This window comes from Lissotriton vulgaris, chromosome 12, assembly GCF_964263255.1.
Source record: "Lissotriton vulgaris chromosome 12, aLisVul1.2, whole genome shotgun sequence".
Lineage (NCBI taxonomy): Eukaryota > Metazoa > Chordata > Amphibia > Caudata > Salamandridae > Lissotriton > Lissotriton vulgaris.
Window position 1 is genome coordinate 83,868,472 of NC_141700.1, and position 24,137 is coordinate 83,892,608.

At 44.2% G+C, this 24,137-nt stretch overlaps 1 protein-coding gene across 1 annotated transcript in view; it reads right to left on the reverse strand.

The window, feature by feature from the left end:
• TMPRSS9 (transmembrane serine protease 9) overlaps positions 1 to 24,137 on the reverse strand; it is a 123,287-nt gene that overhangs the window by 79,355 nt on the left and 19,795 nt on the right. The window contains exons 5-8 of the mRNA XM_086947258.1: positions 16,916 to 16,957; positions 7,528 to 7,644; positions 3,950 to 4,121; positions 168 to 442 (exon numbers count right to left, since the gene is read on the reverse strand). Coding sequence (XP_086803384.1) covers positions 168 to 442; positions 3,950 to 4,121; positions 7,528 to 7,644; positions 16,916 to 16,957 — 606 coding nt within the window. The remainder of the gene's footprint in view (positions 1 to 167; positions 443 to 3,949; positions 4,122 to 7,527; positions 7,645 to 16,915; positions 16,958 to 24,137) is intronic.

A 24,137-nucleotide genomic window follows, 5' to 3' on the forward strand; every position in this document is an offset into this window, starting at 1 on the left:
TTATGCAGTGGGGCTGCACAGTGAGAGAGCGAGCTAGCACTGACGTGTTTCTCTAATGATAGAGGTGATCCATTTACTTAACTCTGCTGGCCCTATTAACAAATACATTTGCACTTGTACGCTGAATTTAAATTCCTTTAATTATGTTAGGATCAAACATGACTTACGGTTGTCTTCGGAGAGGTAGCCCCATCCAGAGATGACGCAGGACTTGCCGACAGGGAAAACATATGTGGGTGAAGGCAAGCAGATGGGCTGGATGTACTTGTTGAAAACCAGGCGGGAGCCCAGCTCCAGCACAGCCACGTCATAATCCGCAGTGTCCGGGTTGTACAACGGATGCTTGATGATCTGGCTGATCGTGGCGGTCACCGAACTGCTATCTGTTCCGCTCATGGTAGTGGTTCCAAGAATGGCTGACCAGACTGCCGGGTCCTGAAAGCTGGAACACAGACACAAAACAAGCAACGGCAGTGCATTGGTGATCTAGGAAGGGTAGATTGTTACAGACCAACGAAAGAGTATTGCTCCGCAGTCTATAGCTCCCGCAAAATCAAAACTATGTACAAGTAGCTCCAAGTGCTTCTGCAAAGCCACCACCACATTACCACACTAGTCACTGCTGTGAATAAGAAGTTATGTTATGGAGAATTTGTAGAGCGCACATTCACCAATAGGTCTCTTGGCGCTAGTATTTTCCGTTGGAGTCACTGATTAAAAGTCTAGCTGTAAGCTTGGGTGAAGAGCCAGGTCTTCAGCATCTTCCTGTAGCGAAGGAGGTCTGTCTCTAGTCTCAGTGGGGGTGGCAGAGATTCCAAAATGTGGGTCCTTGTATAGAGAAGCGCGACCCTCCTGTTCGTTTGCATCTAAACTCCATAACCACCAATAGATTCATGTGCATGGATCTTAAGGTGCACTGAGGGCTGCAACTATGGATTTTTGAGGATATATACTTTGGGCCAGTCCCCTGTAAGGCGTTAAACAGGATACAGCCTGTTTTAAACATGGAGCGCCGCTTCACCAGGAGCCAGTGGAGCTCATTCAGCAGCGGCTTAATGTGACAGCGTCAGCCTTGTTGGTAGATAATTCTGGTGCCTGGTTTTGTATCAGCTGCAGGCGATGTTTCTGGTTGCGCTGGAGGCCGAGGTAGATTGAATTGGCATAATCAAGTTTTGAGAGGATCAAGGAAATGATTATTTGAATGCTGGCCGCTCTGCTGAAAGATCTTCTGATTCTCCTCAGTTGGAAAACACAGGCAGAGATACCTGCTCCAAACTGCGTATTCAGAGTGAGATCTGAGTCGATATGTATGCCTAGGCGTTTTATCGAGTTCTTCGGGCGGGGTGGGGGGGGACCTAGCTCAGCGGGTCAATGGGCAGGAGTCCAGTGGTGAAGTTTATGGTTAGGAATGATTATTTAAGTTTTTTGGGAGTTGAGTTGTAATTGGTTTTTGTTCATCCAATTCATGGCATTCTTGAGGAACTCTTGGAGTCTGTAGAGCCGTTGGAGAAAATCAGCTGCATATCGTCAGCATAGTTGTAAATCTGGACTCCGCTCTGGCGAAGCATGACCATCTAAACGCATGTTTAATTAACTGTGCCTTGTGGCTTCTATGTGACTTCTAACATCCTTTTAATGTACGGTTGGGGTATGTTATCCTGTATATAATGCACTATGCTAGTTATTAAGTGTCAACAATATATCTAAACCACCATCAAGTTTGTCCTCTCTTCCAACCGATTGTAAAGCGCTCTGATATCCTTCGGGATCTTGTTTGCGCTATATAAAGCTTTATAAATAAATAAATAAATAAGGGGGCGAATATATACATTAAAGAGGAGCGGGTAGAAGGATGAGCCCTGCGGTACTCCGCATTTCAGGTTTACAATACCGGGTTTGTACGGTGAGAGCCACACTGACTGTTTCCAATCCTTTAGAAAGGATTGGAACCAATTGAGGGCGGCGCCTCTGAGAAGTGAACTGTACCTTGGTGTAATTTTGGTGTTTTTACAACAGCAAGATCTGCATTTCAATTATTGGGAAGTGACTGACGTGCATGTTCCCTACAACAAAGTGCTTGGAAGGAAAGCCTGTTGGCCAGTCCAGAAAGAGCCCCTCTTGACCACCCAACTGAAGGAGCAGAGACTGCAAAGAATGAGAAACTAGTTTACAGCTTGAATCTGTGTGCCAGGGCAGATCTTGTGCCACCAAATAGAGAAAGTACGGACGGAAAATATTGAAAAATAGCAGGACATGCTTACGTAAATTCACAGTGCTGTGGGGCAGCATTTGACTCCAAAAGTAATTGAAAACAATTATAAAATTACACTTTATTTGACTCTGAACATTGGAGACTACAACTACCAGAATGATCTGGCAGGCTAGCAGCATTCTGCAAAAAAGGCAAGTGCCAATATGTTAAGGAGCATGCTGCCAGAACCTCAAGTGTCATAATGTGCTGAACATATTTTTAAATGGTGAAAACAATTGTAAAAATATCTCCCTCATTATAAACCACAGTTTCTGATAATTATAAATCCCAAAACTAGAGGAACCCACCTCACTGCTTGCAGCATCACAATCACATCCTTTTTATATCACAATCTCCATGTGTTACCAGTAGCGGCTGCTACGGCATTTGAGCGGAGGGCAGCGCGGGGGGAAATTAATTAAAAAAGAATGCTTATCTTTGTTCTGCAGTCTATGCTCTTCTGGCCTCTGATCCTCGACTCCCGGCATGCCATAGGGTCCCTTTCGCCAATCCAGGCGCTGCTCTCATGCTGGTATTACCTTGCATGAGACCGAGCCGTGATTGGTGTGAGTGCCCTAATTCGGCGCTCAGTAATGGTCTAAGACCCTCTGCTTGTTCTCCATCTGGCTGTAAAACACAGCTTGGGTGGAAAGATCGAAGTGCGCATGAGTGTTTGACCAGCCTTTCATGGCTGGTCAAACGGTCATGTGCACCTGAAGCAGTTCCACCGCTCCTCCTCTTTCCTGCGGCTGAGTCAACACGCCGGCAGGGACAGCCCTGCCCTCGGCTCAGCTGCAGGAAGTAAGGGAGAATAGAGGAAAAATAAAATACATTTTGCTATTATCATTTTATTTTTGATTTTTCCCTTCTCAAAAGCAGTGGGGCGATGGTCCTCTGCTACATCACAATCATGGTCTGTGACATCACAGCTCGTGACACCACAAAAGCCCTTGTCTCACCCTGGTGATTTGATCTTAGGAACTCACAGAAACAGTCAAACCTTTTTCCAATGTCTAATTAGCTGCAATGGGCATTTTATTCTCTGTGTAATTTGATGCTTGAAATCTCCCAGTAATGCCTTCTTTGTTACCATGCTGTGCCGATTAAGATCGACTAGGCAATATTTTAGGCAAGGCTGGCACTATGGCTCGGTTATAGATACAATTTCCAGCTCTTCCTGGGTCTTTAGAAAGCATTTCTTCAATTGAATTTGTATGTGAGACTGTACTCCTTGGATTCACAAGGTAGTCATTACCAACTCCTAGGAGCAAGTATTGCGGCCACCTCTTGTTCAAAGTGTGAGAATGAATCTCTCTATTAGCTAATTCATCAGTAAATCGTATTCGGGTGCCTAGGATTAGGGATAAGCGAGCTGTACTAAGGGGCGGAACATCGGGGACCGCAGTGCTGGCCTTTACAGGCCACCATGATGTGCCCGTTGTGCTGGTGCTTGGCGTAGATACTGTAAATGACAGCAACTATTAAGACTCGCCATGAAAGCTATATTATTTAATGATTTATAGATTAACCTGCTTTGCCCCAGTAAGCAAATTTTATGCAAATAAAAATGGAAATGTATAGAACCTTGGGAAATTCTTAGACACTAATCAATCAGCACTTGTTAGGAGAAGTTATGCCCTATTCAGATTTCTAAATCTAGGCGTTAGGGTAGAAAGGTAATCATAGATGAGATCTTACTCATTGAAACAGTGTGCTGCAGACACCAGCCACTTCTCGCTGATGACTGTTGCCCCGCAGAAATGTTCATTATTCTCTCGTAGGCTGACCTGCCATGGAAACTCTCCTGCTGCGGCATTTGAACCGCCAACAATTCTGCTGGCCTTCTGCAGGGCTGGCTGGGAGCCACAGCCTAAAAGAGGGAAACAGAACAACACAAAACTGTGAGTCAGGTTACAGTAAGTCAATAAAATGGATAACAGATATAATGGTTGATAGGTCTGCGATAGCTTTCCACTTGGCTGCATTTGTAAGAATACAATAATCCACCTGGTGTCCTCCAAGCAATCTCTTACAACCTGCTGTTCTGATTAACTCCAGAGCTAGTATTTGTTGTAGCCGAGTGTGGTCATTGATAGGAACCTCCAGTGCTGTACGGCTTTAGGATCCAGGTTAGTGTCTTAGATGGAGCAGTATATTCACGGAGAAGAGATGCCTACCGTGGAGAGCATTCCTCTCAGAAACTGTGAGCCTTAAGAACATTTGACACCTTCCTTTGCAATTATCCATTGTAGTTGTAGCTAAGATTAGATTCACCAAAAGGAAACCTTGTTAGGAGAAGCTTCACTATTCATAACAACAGCTTACACCTATAGCCGGAGTGGTCACATGAGATCCCTGAGGGACGGATACAGGCCATACTTTCATGGCAGCCACAGACTATGTGAGGTAGTTTAATTTAGAATCAGAGTTTGCATTCTTATCTTACTTATATACTGAAAATCTGGCATAGGTCCAGCCCTTATGCTCTACGTTAGACTATATGGTTCAATGTAGCTTATAGGAAAGGTTTACGAAAGGACCGCCAACTATTAATATGCTAAAGGACTGTCTTGCAGTAAGGTGTGGTACTCTTCTGCATTTGCCTCCTGTTGAGCAACTTCATGGCTGGTTTAACATGCTTTGGACTACTCAAGGCTGCTCCTTTTGTAAAATGAACCCGTCTTATGTGCTTGGGCGTAGATGGCGCAGTGTGTGCTGCCGACTACGACAGACTTGGGGCATCAGTGACTTTTTTTACTTGGGGATACCAAATAATACCACAAATGAGAATCAGAGTGTATTCATCAACGGATATCATTGATGCGATAAGACGTCCGATGAATACTAAACCTCAAGGGTACAACTACTTTCTGAATATTGAAAGGGACTGAGGGTTAGTTGAGGTCACTGGTGACTTGGTTGGGGAGCTGCTTGGCTTGCCATCTGGCACAGATGAGCCGGCTTCCTGCCAGATGGACAGACCCTGTTCCAAAGCAATCCTAGACACTTGATCAGGACTTCAGAGAGATCAGATGTTTCACAGCAGCTTCAAATTTGATCTGACGGCCAGGCAGGGAGGGAGCAAACTCTTACTCTTGCAGACAAGTGCCTGCATGGGCCGAAGCATTTAACACCAGATATCAACAGCGTATTTTTAGCAGAGGTTTTTCGAGGCCACTTACATGTGAATAGAATTGGAGCTTCTAAGCCGGCTTGATGGACACCCTTTTACATCAAACGGATCTGATGAAAAATCCTTTGTCTCACAGCAGAGTACCAACGTTAATTCCTTGTTCTGTTGGATCGATGGATTCAACAAAGCATTCCTCAACACTTCTCTCCATTTGAATGATACCCCATTTGGCAGTGATCGTTTTTAATTCTCATTTATTCCACACGTGTATATGATCTCTCGCTTCTACTCCCAGGAATGTTCATACTACAGTTCTTCCGCTGGGTCTCTTTTCCTTTACAGTAATATAGTTCCTGTTCTACCACACACCCTTTTTAAAAAAAATTTTTTTAGAGTTTTATATAGTGCAAACTTGACCCAAGGGTATATGGTATCAGAGCGCTTTACACAAGCACCAGTTGCATTACATGAGGACACATTCATTTTTGTTAGGCATGGGAGATTAAGTGATTTGCCCATAATCACAGGATGTTAAGGGTTCTTGCCAAGAATCGAACCCGGTTCCCCCAGCTTCGAGGTCCACCGCCCTATCCGTTAGGCCAGGGTCGGTTGGCCAACTTAAATGCAATAATAGACTTAATCAGGAAAAAGGCATTTATTTTATGGGTAATCATAATGTATATAGCCCCAGGGAAAGTTAAACAATAGGCAAAGTGATGAAAATTAATGCATTAAAAATGGGAAGTGGCTATACAATTCTCAGGAGGTTCACTATAGATTTGAGATACATAAAACAGGAATCTACATTTAGATGCTGTCCAGTCCCCACAGACAGCTTTAGGAAAGTAGAGATCCAAAATGGCACCTGGCCACTTGCACTGAGGAAGACTCCAGTGAAGTTGTATGGTAGAGGTCGAAACGTTGTTGACTACTAAAGCTAAAGGACTGCACTTGGAAAAGAAACCTTTATTTGGTCTAAATTACATTTATAATAACAGTACTATGGATGATACAAACTATTCAGCCAATATTGTGTTCTTGTGAATACACGTGCTAACCACTCCTTTATAGGACTGAGACTATCAGACGGCACAGATGGACGCAATTTGGGCGTACCAAGAACATAGAAAGCTTAACAGGCCACCCCTTGCTGACCATTGGCTGGTTGGCTTTACTGTCGCTCATTTGCCTGCCTCGTGATAAATGACTTGCCTTGTCCATCTTGTGTCTGTCCCGCCCTGGAGCACTGGCAATTTACTTGTGCCCTTTCACTGCTAACTTTTAGGGAATTACTGTGTTGTGTTTTCCAGCTATCTACAGTGTGCGTTTCTCTTTCTCCCTCTGCAATGCGGTCTCACGCATGTTTTTTTCTCCATTTTCCCTCCATGTTGCGCTTTTCTATCCTCCTGACCTGTGCTCACTTCATTGCTTCCCCACCACACACTGTGTTGTTTCCTACCTCCGCCTTTCTTTTCCCACCTGCTTTTTTGTCTTTAGTTACTGATCTAACTAAAAGTTAAAAACATAACTTACATCATTTTGTATGTGCACGTGCCTGCAAATTATGCAGGCGGCCGAGTTCTGTGCTGTCAAAGTTGTGACCTATTGGCTTTACCAGTGCTTGTTTCAAATTACTGCTGGACTTAATGCAGTTGTAAAGTCATAAAACATAACCAGTACATTCCAAAATTCCAGAAACTTTCCCGCTTATTGTACAATTTATTCCCAGGTTCCATTAAATATGGGAAAGCCAATTGTTTTTGACTAGATACTGGGTGTACAAAACAGCCTGACTTCCAAGAAGAAATGAAAACTCTTCCCACAGTCAGCATTCACCTGTCCCTCAGCTCCACCTACCAATAACATGGATTAACCGAATAGTGACATGGATTTTACACTTCATCCTACCAAAGGCAGCCAGGTGGGGGCTATGTCCTACCTAAGGTAATAACACTCTCAAATAAAAAAGGCTTCACTTCATGGCCATGGACACCTCAAATGAGTAATAAAGCAGTGTCTGAGTACACACAAGTATCAGGAAACAGAAGTGCTTGAACTCAGCCCGTCAGAGCACTTGCACTTAAACATATACATTCCCATTATCCCATCAGAGATGTGGCCACGTATTTTTCAAAATACTTACTGCAGTCCGCCTCGTCGGAGCCATCGGCGCAGTCCTCCGCACCGTCACACTCTGGGTTCTCTTTTGTGAGACACTGGCCATTGTGACAACTGTACACCTGTGCAGTGCAACCACCTGCTATACAAATGGAAATCAATTATTACTGGTACTCCTGTTCAATCAGATGCACAGAAACTGTAGTGTGGCCTGGCTTTCAGGACCTGTCTTATGTAGCAAGTATCAGTAATGTCCATTTCCATCCCACATTAGATCGTGTTGCTGTAATCCAGTAGGAACACTTCTATGAGATATGTACCCACGTTCTCTTAGAAAAGGTACCCATTTACAGGCCTTTTAGCTTGCAATTGGACTTTAGGACCATTCTTTGTATAGTAATGTCTCTTCTTTCTCGGTTACTGGGTCATCACACTGTGTCCTGTGGGTTATAAGGTCTCACTTGGTGGTGTAAGGCTGTGTGAATTCTGAGCGTGTGTGTTGGCCCATGCCGTTGTTTCAAATGTAAATGAGATTACACTGAGTATTATAGGGCATACTAGTAAATTATTATTTTCTGTGCATATTCTTTCAGATTTGCATCCCAGGTTTAGAGATCCTATACCGCACTGTCTCTGACTGGTCCTGATGAAGGTGGTCCTTACTGCTGTTTTTCCACGAAACGCGTCGACCAATCCCCTTCCTTTCAAATCTAATGACTTTGGTCACCAACTGGACAACAGATTCAACGTTATAGGATACTTTATGGTTGTTTTTGTGATGGGATGTATGTTTAGGAAGTATGTATGAGTATGTGTGTGTGGCTCTTTACCTGGTTGTGCACATTAAATTGATTCTGCTTTTTATATGAATTTGAATAATCAAGTATATATATTTATAGCTCAATTGTGTTGAAAAAATTTCCCCTAGAGTTTCTTTGAATAATGTATATTTTTAGAACTGTTGCATTGGAAAAATATGATATAATGGAAAAAGGCTTTTTTACAGAAAAATGAAATAAAATGAGTAAAAGTTCACATTTTGTGTAGACATTGTTGGTATATGCCCTGTGTTTGAGAGGTAACTCCCGTGATAAAAGTATCTATAGGTCAAGAGGGAGCTTTTTCAGTTGTCTTGGTAATGTCGGAGAGCATGCTGTACTGACCACATATACAGCAGTCTACAGATGGCCAAAAAGTCTGGATCAAAGTCAGATTGAGGAGAACCTCTGACTAGGTAAAGGAGTTCAATTTAGACCCATTCTGTGCAAACATATCACATGTGGATCTCTGGAAATCCGTGCACCGACCGTTCATGGACCTTGGTTGGGAATGAATGACCTTGTTCCTTTACTTTACCAAATTTTACCTCACCCTCTAAAGTAGACTGCAATTTCACTTCTCCAACCATCAAATGGATGTTATGTTAAAAGAACTAAAAATGGAGAGTTCAAGCAGAGCAAGCCCCTGGAGCATGAGTATAGACACCCTTTACCGTCAATAACCTTAAGTACAGCGTAATTTTGATCCCACCTTAATACGTCACAAATACATAATCTAAACGTGCACCTAGCATGTTTCCTGTATGGCCTAATGACACTAATATTATATGTTGCACTTGACATCATCCTTGAGGTGCATTACAGAATTCATACCCGTGTGCCTGAACTCATTAAACAAGATGTTTTGTTTAGGTGAATTAATACAAACCACCCTTTCATACATAGAATGCGATTACTCTTAAACGATAATGGATTTATGTACTGCGTGCACTAATGTTACACGTATACTTCAAATAAAACATAGTTCTTAGCGATACTTACATGAGGAATATTAAAGCGTTAGTGTATGACACATACAATATGAATCTAACGTACTGACAAAAGTTATATTCATTTGTGTTTATAATAGCACACGCATTTTATATGTGAACTATTGATTTAATAAGTTTAACTTGCCTTTACTAGGCCTCTTTTCCATTCTTCATAAAATAATGGTTTCCATTTCGGCTGACATGACTTTTCCCTTGCAGGGATTCACACGCATTCTTAGTTTGAGAATAGATACAATACAATATTAGCGAAAGAGAGAGACTGAGAAGAAGACCTTGACAAAAGAACATGGAAAGAGCGTAAACTGAAGAATCTGATTCAGCAATGTTACAACATGGGTTTGGAGGAGCAAGGACGATGACTTCCCATGTTCAGCGTGGAATATTTTGCCCATGTTTTAGTTTATAACGAGATAATGGAAAAGGGCAGTGGAACCCCTGATGATGAGAACAGAGGGATGCTACCAGAGTGATTTTAGTGTGAATGACTGCAGTCTATACTGTGTGTGAGCACTTTTCCTTGGACTTTGAGAGGCTTAGACTTCTATGCTTATTCCCTTTGAATCTTACGGAGAGTGGTGTAGGCTAATACTCAAAAATGTCCCTAACCCAAGAAGACTGTTGACAGAGCTTCTGCAATGCCTATACCTTTCTATAGTTCATTTTTAAGATTCTTTAAACAATCAACCATCCTCTTAGTTGGGACTTTTGCGTAGACAATTCTAGATTTACTCATGCGTAGAAGAGAGGATCTACAACTCTTCTGTGAACCTCAGATTCTAATGTTTATTGCTGTGGCCAAACCTCTTGTTTGTTTAATACCGGGACTCTTAAACTCAATTAGGAGGTTAGGGTTCCCAGTTGTTATTCTGTATCTTCATAGGATGGTGCTGATATTTGTGTCCCTTAACTTGATTGCCAATTTGTAATGAACCTTCTTAACATTAGTTACAGATTCCTGGTCTTTATTGTGTAGTCAAATGGATCACACTGTTAATAGAAATTGATGGGTGAAATGTTAACTCTCCTCACCTCTTAGTTGGATAAAAAGATCCACCATAGAATGAATGGTAAGAGGGTAGCCCCAATACACTGCATCACATTTCATACAGTACCCTAATAGGCAGACAAGGTGCTTTATTTGTGCCGATTGCTATTAGTGGCAGGTAAGCACAAGTTACTACTTGTGTAACGATATATCTGTAAGAGACATTAGTTAGTGATAGATTCCCTCCCTTAGAATATCCCCAGGCGTCAGACTGGATCCGGAAAGTTTTTCACCAGCAGTACCCCTGCGCGTCGGTAGGTGGCGTTGTGCGGCTCTGCGTCCGTCGCTGGCGTCGTAAGCACCGAGATGACATCACAGAGACTACTTAGGCGCCACCCATGTGCGCGGAGGTCAGTTTTTACACGACTTTCCACGCCAGGAACGCAGAGCCATGCAAGAAACTGACCACTGGTGCCATGAAACTAGGGCCCTGAACCCAAGAAATCAATTTGCAGAACGGAGAGGATGGGTGGGGCAGTAAGGAATCTATCACTAACTAATGTCTCTTACAGATATATCGTTACACAAGTAGTAACTTGTGCATCTGAAAGAGACAAGTTAGTGAAAGATTCCTTACCTTAAAATAGATACCCAGCAATACCAACCCCTAGTGGTGGGTCTGCAAACAAGATTACACCAGAAAGTCACGGAGAACAGAACGGTCAAAGAAGCCGTCTCTCCGAGCTTGACTGTCAAGGCAGTAATGCTTGGTAAACGTATGCAGCGAGGCCCACGTAGCTGCCTGACAAATGATGCGCAAGGGAACGTCGCGTCCCAAAGCAGTTGTGGCTGCTGTTGCCCTGGTAGAATGAGCACGGGGCCCCACAGGAGGCTCCTTCTTAGCCAACGAGTAACATGATTTGATGCACAGAATGACTCACTGAGAGATGGTCCGTTTGTGCATGGCTCAACCTATGTTGGTGCCCACATAGCCAACAAAGAGCTGGTCATCCACTCGGAACGGGTGTGGGTGCTTCAGATAGAACGAGAGCGCATGTTTTGGGTCCAGACGGTGAAGCCTCTCTTCCTCTTATGAAGGAGGCGGAAAGAAGTTGGGCAAAGTGATGGTCTGTCCGATGTGGAAGGGGGTGACAACCTTTGGCAGGAAGGAAGAACAGGTCTTTAACACCAGCTTGTCCAGATGAACAGAAAGGAAAGGAGGTTTAGAAGAAAGAGCCTGGAGCTCACTCACTCTTCTGGCAGAGGTGATAGCTACCAGGAAAGCCATCTTCAGAGTGAGAAGACGTAAAGGACAATTATGAAGGGGCTGAAAGGGAGCGCACATCAGATACGTCAAGACAAGATTTAAGTCCCACTGAGGCATTATAAAAGGCACGGGAGGAAACCTGTGTGTAATGCTTTTGAGAAAACGTTTAACAACCGGGGACTTAAAAAGAGAAGGCTGACCTGGAAGCCTTAGAAAGGCGGAGATGGCCGAAAGATAACCTTTGATAGTGCCCAGAGCAGAGCCCTGCTGGGCTAAGGATAGAAGGAACAGAAGGACCTCAGAAAGGGGATCCACAGCCTTTGCTGTGCACCATGCCACAAATTTGTTCCACCTGCAGGCGTATACAGTTTTAGTGGAGGGACGCCTGGCTGCCAGAATGACATCACAGACTTCGGGAGGAAGATCGAAAGCGGTCAACTGTCGCTGCTTAATCTCTATGCATGGAGGTGGAGGCTGCAGAGGTTTGGGTGGAGGACCGTCCCCTGCTGCTGCGACTGAAGATCCTCCCGAAGAGGCAGTCGGATCGGGGGTCGATTGCCATGCTGAGTAGCTCGGGATACCAGTATCTTCGTGCCCAATCCCGAGCCACAAGGATGACTTCGGCCCTTTCGCACCGAATCTTCTTCGGCACTCTGGGCGGAAGTGGTATAGGCAGAAAGGCGTACAAAAGACTGCAACTTCACTTGCGACAAAAGTGTCGCCTAGCGAGTGCCGCCTTGGAAATTCCAACACTCAAAACTGATAACATTGCGCGTTCTCTTCGGTGGCAAATAGATCTATCCAAGGCTCTCCCCACTGCTGAAACAGACCTTGCACCACGTCCGAGTTCAGACGCCATTCGTGATCCATCATTCACCGACGGCGTTCGAAGAACCTGCCAGGTGTTGAACCACCAAGGTAATGCCTTGATTTTCCAGCCATGTCCAGAGGCAAAGAGCCTCCTGACATAGGGTACACAACCCCACCCCACCCTGTTTGTTGCAATACCACATGGCGGTGGTGTTGTCCGTGAACACCTGCACTACACTTCCCCGGACCGAGGGAAGGAATGCCTTCAGTGCGAGTCGGATCACCCGAAGCTCCAAAAGGTTGATATGGAGCCGGGGCACCACCGGAGACCAGAGGCCTCTGATCTCCGCCTCTTCCAAGAGGCCTCCCCATCACAGGAGGGAAGCATCCGTCACCACTGTGTGCTCCGGTTGGGGAAGGGAGAGGGATCTTCCATTGACCCAATTGCGATTTGTGAGCCACCACTGCAATTGTCGTGCAGTGCCCTCCGAGATCTGGACATGATGCCCTGATATTGTGCCCACTGGAACTTCAGGTCCCACTTTAGAGCCTGCATATGCCATCTGGCATGTTGCACCAGTAGGATGCAGGAGGCCAGCACGCCCAGCAGCCGGAGGTTCAGCCTGACTGAAACCCGTGATAGAGGCTGAAAGATCGGAATCATAGCCTGAATATCCCGGACTCGCGGCTCGGGAGGATAAACCTAAAACTGCGTCGAATCCAGAAACGCTCCTATGAAGGGGAGCTTCTGAGAGGGACTCAGGTGTGACTTTGGCACGTTGATGGAGAACCCCAGCAAATGCAGGAGGTCGGCCGTAGTCTGAAGGTGAGTGATGGCTGGGGCGATCCCGCCTTCAACAACCAGTCGTTGAGGTAGGGGGAAGACTGACACCCCTGACCTGCGCAGATGAGCTGCGACCACCGCCATCACTTACGTGAACACCCAAGGGGCGCTGGTAAGGCAGAAGGGGAGCACAGCAAACTGAAAATGCTCTTGGCGTACCGTGAACCGCAGGTAACACCGGTGGGCCGTCAAGACGGGGATGTGAAAATATGCGTCCTGCAAGTCCAACGCTACCAGTCTCCAGGGTCGAGAGCAGGCAAGACCTGAGCCAGTGTCAACATCTTGAACTTCTTCCAGAGGAAGCGATTGACATCCCTGAGGTCCAAGATCAGGAGCAGGCCCCCTTTGTCCTTCTTGGGGACCAGAAAGTAGTGGGAATAACAAACACGTCTGACTTCTAGCCCAGGAACGCGTTAAATGGCCCCCTTGGCCAGGAGGGCCGTGACTTCCTGCTGGAGAAGCACAAAGTGATCCCCCGAAATGCAGTGGAATTGGGGTGGCATGGCTGGGGGGGGTGGATTCGAGGGGGAAGGAGTAACCCCTCCGGACGAGTTGCAGCACCCACCTGTTGGAAGTGACAGAACGCCTGTGGGGGAGGTGATGATGAATCATGCCGCCCACTGGCGTGGGGTGCACCCCAAAGCTCGGACTAGGAAGGCTTTAAGGCGGATACTGCGGGAGCGGAGGTGGACTGACCCACAGGCTGGCCCCCTGTGTCGCCACGGCGGCCTCCACACCCCCGAGTTTGGTTCTGGGCAGGCGTCTGACTGAACGAGCGGGCAGGGGCGCCCCTTCTGTGGCCACGAAAGGAACAAAAGGTAGATGTGGCCGGGCGTGTGGTGGAGAGACCCAAGGACTTGGCTGTAGCCCGAGAGTCCTTGAAACACTCCAGCGCACTGTCTGCCTTATCGCCAAACAGGCGAGTACCATCAAAATACATGTCCATGAGGGATCTCTGGACATCCCCCGAAAACCCAGTGGACCGCAGCCTGGCATGGCTACGGAGGGCGGTAGGAAACGCACTCTGGGAAGTGGAAGCCTGGAAGACTAGGTTTGCCGGAGTCGGATGATTGGTCAGAAACACCGGGTCACCCGGTGCCAGGCGAAGACGCCTGGCCTGGCCACGTTTTTATCCACAGGAACCGCTGTGGTTGGCCTAGACCAGGTGCCCATCAGAATATCCGTCAAGGCCTCATTAAATGGGAGCAGAGGTTCCATGGAACTTGCCGCCGGCTGGAGCACCTCAGTAAGGAGGTTGGTCTTGTGGGTGACAGTAGGCAGATCAAGGTCAAGGGCCTCAGCTGCTCTACGGAGCACCATAGCATACATGGCGCCCTCCTCCATGATTGTGGGAGGAGATATAAATACCGGCTCGGAGAAGAGGTCAAGGCCGCCTGCATCCTCCGAGTCATCCACCCACTCATTTTCAGACTAGTACTCCCGTGCAAGAGGGTCTTCCGACCCCTCCCGGTCATCCTCCTCCTGCACGGCCCGTGGTGCAGGCGGCAGCGGCGGGGGAGGCACAGGGGAAAACAAGTGCTCCGACGGCGTCGGGAACGGCGCCGATCCGGCTCCATGTCCCAATTGGGGTCCCAAGCCGGAGCAAAATTGCCCGGAAATTCGGGCAAGGTCGGAGGTGGGAGGAACGGAACCCATGGTGGTGCCGGAAATGGAGCTGCACCGGGCGCCGGAGCCTCTGGTGGAAGACCCTGAGGCGCCAGCGGAGGACCTTGCGGTGCCGGAGCTGGGGGCAAGCAAGGGCCCTCAAAAGGGACTGCGGGGCCTGAGGGCGCCGCAACGGGAGCCCTAGGCCTTAAAAGGTGGTCCATGGCAGCAAGAAACTCTTGCACCTGGGCCGGAGTCGCCGATGGACCCGGAAAAGGTGGGTAGCCCTCAGGACTCCCAGGCTCCAACGGAGCCCCAGGGGATGAACCCCTGGGCCCCTGCGTCCGGAGACCGACAGGGGGACGGAGAGCGATCACGCTTCTTCGACTTCTTTTTATGACGTCTCTTACCCGATTCCAAGGGTGAAGACTTCGACCCCGAGGAGCGATGGTGATGGCTCCATGGTCAGTCTCTCGAGCGACCCCTGGATCTCGAATGGCGCGGAGACTACTGCCTGGCTTCCAGCACCTTTCGGGACTGCTCCAGCAAAGCCTTTGAAGCCATGGCCAGAGAGTCGGAACATGACCAGGAGTCATGGTCCCGCTCCACACTTCATGGGGGTCGGCCACCGACATCGTACGGTGACAGGCCCCGCAGGATTTAAATCCAGGCATCCATACGTGCACCAGGAGTCAAGGACTCAAAGAGACAAAAAGTCTCAAAAAGGTTAGTTACAAAGTGACTAGGGTGCGTGCTCTAACTGGATCTGCGCTTGCTGGCACAGAAAAAGAAAGAACTGACGTCAGCGCGCATGGGTTGCGCCTAAGTAGTCTCCGCGACGTCATCTCGACACAACGCCAGCAACGGACCCAGAGTCGTATGCCGCTACCTACCGAAGCACAGGGGTACTGCTGACGAAAAACTTTCCAGATCCAGTCTGACGCCTGGGTATATTCTAAGGTAAGGAGTCTATCACTAACGTGTCTCTTTCAGATATGCAGTAATAGACAGAGGAATTGTAGAGCACTTAAAGCAGGAGGTGGACTCAAAACTATGCAGTTTGGCTTTCTGGCAACCACACAATCACCAGCACTATTGGTGCAAAAGAAAAACTGTATAAAAACTTAGCCCAGCTGCAGTTATCATTTTTTTTTCTTTCACAAATTAAGTAGTGGGCAAAGTACAATGTTTATTGCAAACATCTACCTGCATTATGCATAATGATGACACATTTTGGCAAGTACGACCTTAGCAAAAGATGAAACCTTGAACCCCCAATGAAATACTGAATATTGCAAGTCCTATAAACATCCGAATAGCGCCAACACCTCTAGAACTTGCTTGGTCATTGCTGATCATTCAAAGTCCTGAAGTCTGTGGTAAGTAACAGTTTTTATTAGTAAAGATGCTACTTGCCATATGTAGTACTTAAATGTCTCAACAGCAAATATGTGCATTTTGAACATGCTTCATGGCCCTCTTTATTGGTGTCAAGCTCAGTAATTTATGCCACTGGCAGGAGAATTGAAACATAGGGGACACCCCAGCACCACTTCCTCAGCCCACCTTCTACAGAAATAAGACGGACAAATGTCACTCGTTTGATGCTATAAACATCTTGAGTACAAGATCTCAGTGCTGGGTGGTTCCATGGTATATAGAGGAATTGGGTCGCGGGTAGTGGACCACAGTGCTCCAGGGCTTTGCTGGTTTGATGCAGTTCTTCGGGTATCCGCATTGCATCATTTTAGAGTACCTTGTATAGTAAATGGCCTTCTTGAAAATCTAGCACAGATGGAACTCTTGTTGTTCAGCATTTGATACCCTTGATTAAGTTCAAAATCAAATCCTGCCTAACTTTCAGTGGTATCTATCCATTCAAGCAGCATCTGTTTCCACATCTTAAATCATGGAAAAAGGATCTCTAACACAGAGCACCCCCAAAGACAAAAATATACCACATTTGTTAGCTAGTATGAGGAAATACAGACTGAGCTTATGAGTTTGGGATGAAACTTCAGAAAATGCCTATACGGTTTCATGTATTTTATGGGCAACAAAAGCAACTTACCATACTTCAGGGCAATCGGGAAAACAGCCACGCTACTCGAATCTACAAAGAATTCAAAAATCATAGTTTAGTCGCTAAATAGGCACATGACGTGCGTGGCTTAGCTTTTAGAAAATGTGTATGTGGTGTTACATACAGAGCAGACCTTGCTGCAAGTTAACATGATTACAGCCTGTGTAGAGAATGTGCTAGTGTATAGTACAGTAATTTAGGGCATAAAAGACAGGCTTGTTCATTAGTAACATATGTCTCAGCTTTTAAAGCTGTGTGCACATATATGGCTCCAGCCCACATTAATAAGCCAGAGAAGGGGTTTCCCACTCTCTGCATCAGTGCCTTTGCAAAGATAAATGGCCTTGCTCAGTTCCATATCACAGGGACTGAAGAGATATAATAGCAGCGGCTTCATGGGGATTCCTGAAATCTTAACACGAGTGGTGTCATTAGCTCAGTGTATGTGAAGCACGAGGCTAGCATGAGCAGACCCACCCCTGCTTCATAGACTGCCAAATGAAGTAAATGTATAAAATGTATTGTTAAATGGTGCAGGTCAAGGCAGGTAGATATTGTGCTAGATGGATACCGAGAGGATTCTCCGATTCAGGCATTTGTCGCAAAGGTATGACGGTTTGTAAACAACTTGTTATTGATACTCTAGAATAAACTACGCTGTACATCAACTTCTTTTAACTTAGGTAGGGATAAGACTAATTCTTTAGGGCTGCAAGATGTGTGATGAAATATGACTGGGGTACATTTAGTGCATCCTTCTATTCATAGTATTTACTATGCTTATAATAATCATGGAAATACTGCTTACAATAGTAGTCTTTTTGTAAAATACCCAGTACTTGTGTGGATTTTGTGGTTTGTGGCTAGGCTCTCCATATTCACCTGCATATAAGAGATTCCCTAACAAGTTTGTCTAACTCCTAATAACCCTTTTCTTATGAGCATAAGTCTTTTAGAGGGGTGAGATGCATAGCCTAGTTTTATTTTCCTTTGAAAAGGTTGAGCTTTCTTTTTGGGGTTTAGGAGATTTGCTGGGTGTTACATCCAATATTTCAGCCTTCCTAGGGCTCTTCTACGAGTCAACTGTAAAAATGGGGCGCAAATCCTGGACGGACAGGACCGCTATTGAGTGGAATGTCCATTACATAACTCGTAACTAGGTCCTTATATGTGACATTTTATATTAGCAATCTGATTCAACTGTATACCAGCCTTTGTAGAAAAATATTGGTGCTTACTAGTCGTCAGAGATGATTACATAGAGGACTGCATAAGTCAGATATCATTTTATAATATCAGTATTTGCAGACCCTATTTCACATGTTTGTATGCTGTAATGGCCAGAGAAAGGGTAGTTGGGTACCTGGGTCTTAGAATCTGTGTAATGATTGGCTGGTATTTCTAGAATCTAGTTTAACTTAGTTTAACATGAGCAGTGTAGTGATTGCAGATTCAGTGACATCTCCACCTGCATCCAGTGTACAAAGGGTGCGGGAATTGGTCACCATTACACATTTTTGAAGACATAACTTTTTTTTTTTAATCTTCCAACTTTGACACAGAGCAGGAGAAAGAAAGGGTAGAACGGAGGAATAGAAATATAGTAAAGCACTGGCAAAGGAATAAAGCAACAAGAAGAAAAGGGACATGCAAGAGATTTAGAGAAAGGAAGTGTAGGGTGATGTAATAAAGAGGCCATAGGTGAAATCAAGAGTAGACAACCTTGGAATCCGAAATCCCACATTTGGCACGGCGGGCAGCGGGCTTAAAAAAAACTTTGCGCACCTGCATTTATTTTCTTACAAATGAAGCCCTCCCCGCTTCCCCAAAAAATTTAAGATTTAGACACCTACTCTGTGGCTTGTGTTTAATAACTCCTTTTTCTGTATGAAATCTTATTCATAAGGTATTGCTAGTATAGGTAATCTTTGTAGCATCCAGGATTTTGAGATTCCAAAACAAACCGTGACTGAGGCCGTAAGAACCAGGATGGATCAAGTAAGTTGTATGAGACGGAAGCAGCTGAAGACCCTTTCCTTCAAGCCTCACTTCCTACCACCATCAGTTCTCACTTCATTTCTTTAATTCTAGGTGTTGGAACAGCCTTCAGGCGATTCATAATAAAACAAAACAGAATTAGTAACCATCCTGTGTGCCAATTACTAATGATCAGGAAAAGTTTCCTTCTGACCAATTGTATCTATTCAACATGTATGCTCAGTGTGTGTACTTCCAGAATATCAAATTTTAAACATACTGCTACAGAAATGTCAGACAGAACAGAGAAAACAACACTTTATGACCCAACACTTTTTCATGAACAGATTCCCTTGGATTGCAATGTATCTTCTAGCTCCTACAGTTTTGTGTGCTATCTGGACAGTTAATACATATACTGTCTCCCACCATGAACCCCTGTTCAATGTAATATTAAGTTCCCTCCTTGTGCTCCCTAATGTGTAGTGCAATATATAAAAGAAGAGACACCAGAAAAATGTGTGAAAAGATATGGAGTGCCTCACGGATGTAACACCCTGGGAGTCCACTGGTAGGTTCTCACCAGTGGGCTCAGGTACTCATCATTAGCACTTCTATATCAAAAACAAAAAAGATAATGTGCAGATATAGTGAAAGAAATAGTGCACCAATGGTAAAGATGCTTTTGCTGCAAATACTAAGATATCTCACTAGTGCATGTAAGAACTGACCCAAAATAAGGTGGTCCTTATAACTTCAGACTACGTTATTTGGAATTTTAAACGAGCTATACCTACACTGGCTTTGCCTTTTTATTCTATGCCGTGAGGTTGCTCACATTAAAAGACACTCTGTTGCCTTCTAACTCCGTAGAGGGCCTGAGACAGAACAGAGAAACAAACAAATACTGGGAATGTAAGTATGTAGGGTAAAAATCTATTTCCTATACTAACTCCACATATATGCACTTTGTCGATATATATATATATATAAACGATATAGTCATGGTATGTAGGTATGTGTAAGGAATAGTGAATTTCTAGTTTCACATAACTATATACACACCTTCACAATATTTTGGTACATACAGATATCTGTGGTTTTTATAACCAGATATTTTTTGATATTCTAACATTCGACTCAGTGGCTTGTACAGTTGGAAGACAATTATAGTTTTGATGGACTTCTCAACAAACAAAATAAAATAGCATATAAAAATCATAATTAGATGTGTGAAATTGTGTAATGTTTTTAAAAAATGTTCTGAAATTATGCATGTAGCATGAACTTTTTTTTCTTCACAGTAAACTGAGTTACATTTTCTATGAGAGGTCACACTGAGGTTTGTGCAGAATATATCTCAGCAACACATTTTCTGCGTGAACCAGGTTCCTGAAGGCAAAAAATTATGCAAATTGTTTGTGGAATGTAGAGAGCTTTCAAAGCCAACATCAAGAATTTCACAGATATTGTCTGCAATCTTAAAATGTTGCCCCGGCCTAACCATAATAAACTTACAGCAACTAAAAACGTAATGAACAGGAAAATTAAATGCTTCCTTACTTTAGTCATCATGTTACAAAGAAACCAGTTGCAAGTGGAAACCTCCAAACAGGTCAGATGACCAACAAGGTATTATTTGCTACTACCCTCAAGAGACGAATAATTCGCAATATATAATGAAGCGATTCCGGTTTAGTGCAGGAAAGTATACAAAATCATCTTAATTTCTTCTGTCCGGGCATCAGATAATCGAAACACAGGTATCTGAACAATTCTTACTCAGATATATTACTTAATGTGGGACATTATTATATGGTTGGGTTTTTAATATGAATTTTCCCGTAGGTATAAGTAAAATGTAATTAATTGCAGAATGTGAAATATTTTTACTTTAGCTGTTCTCTACACTTTCAGTTTCCTCAGTCTCTTTTCCTTACTCTTTCTTTCCCTTTTTAATTTTATTTATATAGTTAATTATACTTTGTTCGTTTATAAACCTATTTTGCTGAAACTAAAAAAGTGGTTTATGTATTACTGCACCTTCATTTTCTTTTATTGCTGTTGGTTTATTTTGGATATCCATTGTCATTTGCTTTTTATTATATTGATTGTATGCCTTATTTTCTCTTTTTAACATGTAATGAAGTTAGTATTATCAATATTTAATACAGCTTTTTTAAATGGATTAAAAAATGTAAAAAGTTAGGACAATTTAATATAGGTTATCCCACTCAATTAGACCCACCACTGTAATAAGAGGAGAAAATTATTTTTTCCTCATATACCCGTTAATAAATACAGCTAATTTAAATATATCCAGCTCATATCAACCCACCACATTAATAAATTAAGAGCATAAAAGTTCTACCAACCCGCTGACTGCTAAATAGACCTTTCTGAAGTTTCTTATACCACTTTTTTAATATCATGTTATGAATCATTGAGAGTGATCGAAGCGACGAGAAAATCATCAAGGGAATAATAACATGCAGCTGGTGCAACAAAGGAATGGCGAAGGCTCTTTAAACCTGCCCTTTTCCATGTCACCGCTGACTGAGGTGGCTCTCATTTCCCATGGCCGAAAAGACAAGGAGACCACAGAGACGGAGCCACCAGGCTCCCTGAAAAGGAATGGAAAGTGGGATGACAAAAGACTTCAGGGAAGAGAGGTTGTGTTTCACTCTACAAAGGGAAGGGGTTAGCTGGACAAAAAGGCCAGGCCATGAAATGCAGGGGGAAGCTCTGTTAATTCAATGGCTTCCCGCTATCTGTCTGCAGGTGCTCTGATCCTATCCAGAAGAACCCACAGGTAACTTTAGCTTTATTTAAAGTGGTATGGCTACCAAAACTCTTCACGAAAGGATAGAATTTCTATTTCACAGCAACATTAGGATTCCAGCACTATTAAAGCCTGTCTTGCTAAGCACATACTTTAGCATGTCTCCTGGCATGGAAAGACCCCCTAACAGTTTTTTTGTTCAATTTTTTTAATTAATTTAAGAGAGAGAGAGTATAAATAATTGCGGTACAACAACATGTAATACATAAAATAAAAACATCTTGAACAATAAATCTATACTACTATTATAAAGAGAGAACTTGCACCTTTTGGCCAGGTAAACTCTGGAACCACAGCGCCAATCTACACACCCGATACATCTATGAAAATGTCAGGGTGTTTAGATGGACATAGGCTATATAAATTTTAAAAAAAAGTAAATTAAAAAAATTAAGTTTGGAAACAAAGTAGTCCCCTGAAAGTAGCGTCGGCCGGGACCTAGCACTGGCCGCGACGCGACGTGCGTGATGACCGCGACGCGACGTGCGTGATGACGACAAAGGAGGAGCGGCGGTGCAGTGACGAGCGGCTGTGCAGTGAGGAGCGGCGGCACAGATAAGGAAAGAGAAAGTTCAGTGCGAGACTGTGTGATGCAGGGGGAGGCAAGAAGGACCTTCGCAGTGTTATCAGCTGGAAGAGGCAGCAGTAAAGGAAAATGTCGGAGCGCGAGTGAGTCGGGGCGGGAGTGAGTCGAGTGGGAGGGAGTCGGGCGGGAGGGGGCTTGGTCCGTGTCCGTGCATGGGCATGCACGGACAATGTCGGGGCGGGTGGGGGCCTGGGCGGGCGGTTGGCCTTGAAGCCTCATTGCCCCCAGGCAACGCTGGGGCGGGCTGCTAGTAATTAATAAAAAGAATAAATATGAGCAATAATATATATAATGGATAAACCCTAATAAAAAATAGATAAGAACCTAATCATGTCATTTCATTTGTATTGCATTTAAATAAGAATAATTGATCACAGAAAGGGTAAATAAAAAAGACCCACAAGAAAAAAGAAAAACGAAAAGAGAAAGAAGAGAAAAAGGGAAGAAAAGACCCCCTAACAGTTTTAAGAGTATCATTTTCATATTCTCAGTCTCTCATTCACATTAGAAGGAAGTGACTCGGTTTTTATTTTGCTCGTTGCATGCTGTTATCTTGTATTAATTATGCAGTCTGACCTGATAAAAGCCAACTCATTCCTTGCTATGGACTAAATAAAGCTACAGATGTTATTAAAAGGTGAATTCTGTTTTTTGCATTAACCTGTGAAATACATTGCATTAGAGAAAGCTGTCAATCCTTCTCCTATAGACCTTTGTAGTAACTGCAATTAATGTTTGGGACTAATGAGATAGTACTGTTCATGCAATTGCTCAGAAAAGATGCAGGTAACGGAAAAACACTATCAAACGGTGTGGAAAGACGCAACCAACCTGTAATGCAGAAAATGTCTCAGAGGAGGCAGTAATACCTAGAGAAAGTCTGCTCAACATCAATTCAGGTACTTTTCAAATTACAGCTGGCTGAACTACTCCAGACCAAGCTGCTTTGAAGGACCCCACCTCTGCCACCCCCAGCCCCAAATGGAATGATCTATAAAATAACTTGAATGTCAGTGGTTTGACACCTGGTAATTGTAATGACTCTCCCAGTCCAAAATACTTTGTGGGGAAACTAGGTTTCCATTTGTTGCAATACTGAATTCTACAAAACAATGCCCGTAGGTGCGATATCACTGGTTCTAGAAGTATAATATTTATTTGGTAATTTAGCATTCAAGGTGTGTACACACTTTCCAGCCAGATGGGATGAGTTTGGGCAGATGCCAAAACCGCAAAAGACGTTCACCGCCGTTTCCATGTTGCAGGGAATTACTACTTTCGCTCTAAAACAACCCCTCTTAAATGTTTAACTTTGTTTAAGCAGGTGTACAGGTAGTCACCACATCTGGAACTACAGCACTCTACCAAGGATTACGCACTTCGCCCACCCCACCACTAATTCACCAGATGTTCCAACTCCCCTCTCCACAGGAACATTGCGGAGTTGCATATCAATGTAAAAAAAAACACCCTAACACCAGGAACCAGTTTGCAGATTTGCTATTATATTAATTAAAACCACCTTTGCAGCGCCTCACCAAACTTCAAGATGGCTTATTGTCAGCATTTGCTTTAAAGTAGAGACTTAATGTCTCCCTAGTGGGGGCTCTTTAAGCAGAACTGTTTATCTGCCAGTAGACACTTCTGGTTATGAATCGGGTACGATGCCCATGCTCAATGTCATCAGGGAGTGGTCGGAGAGGACGGTATAACCTCTCAAAATGCCCAACACTGTAGAGCCGAAAGTGCCATCAGTTAGAATGTAGTCTTTTCTCATGAAGGTTCTATGTATGTTACAAAAAGTC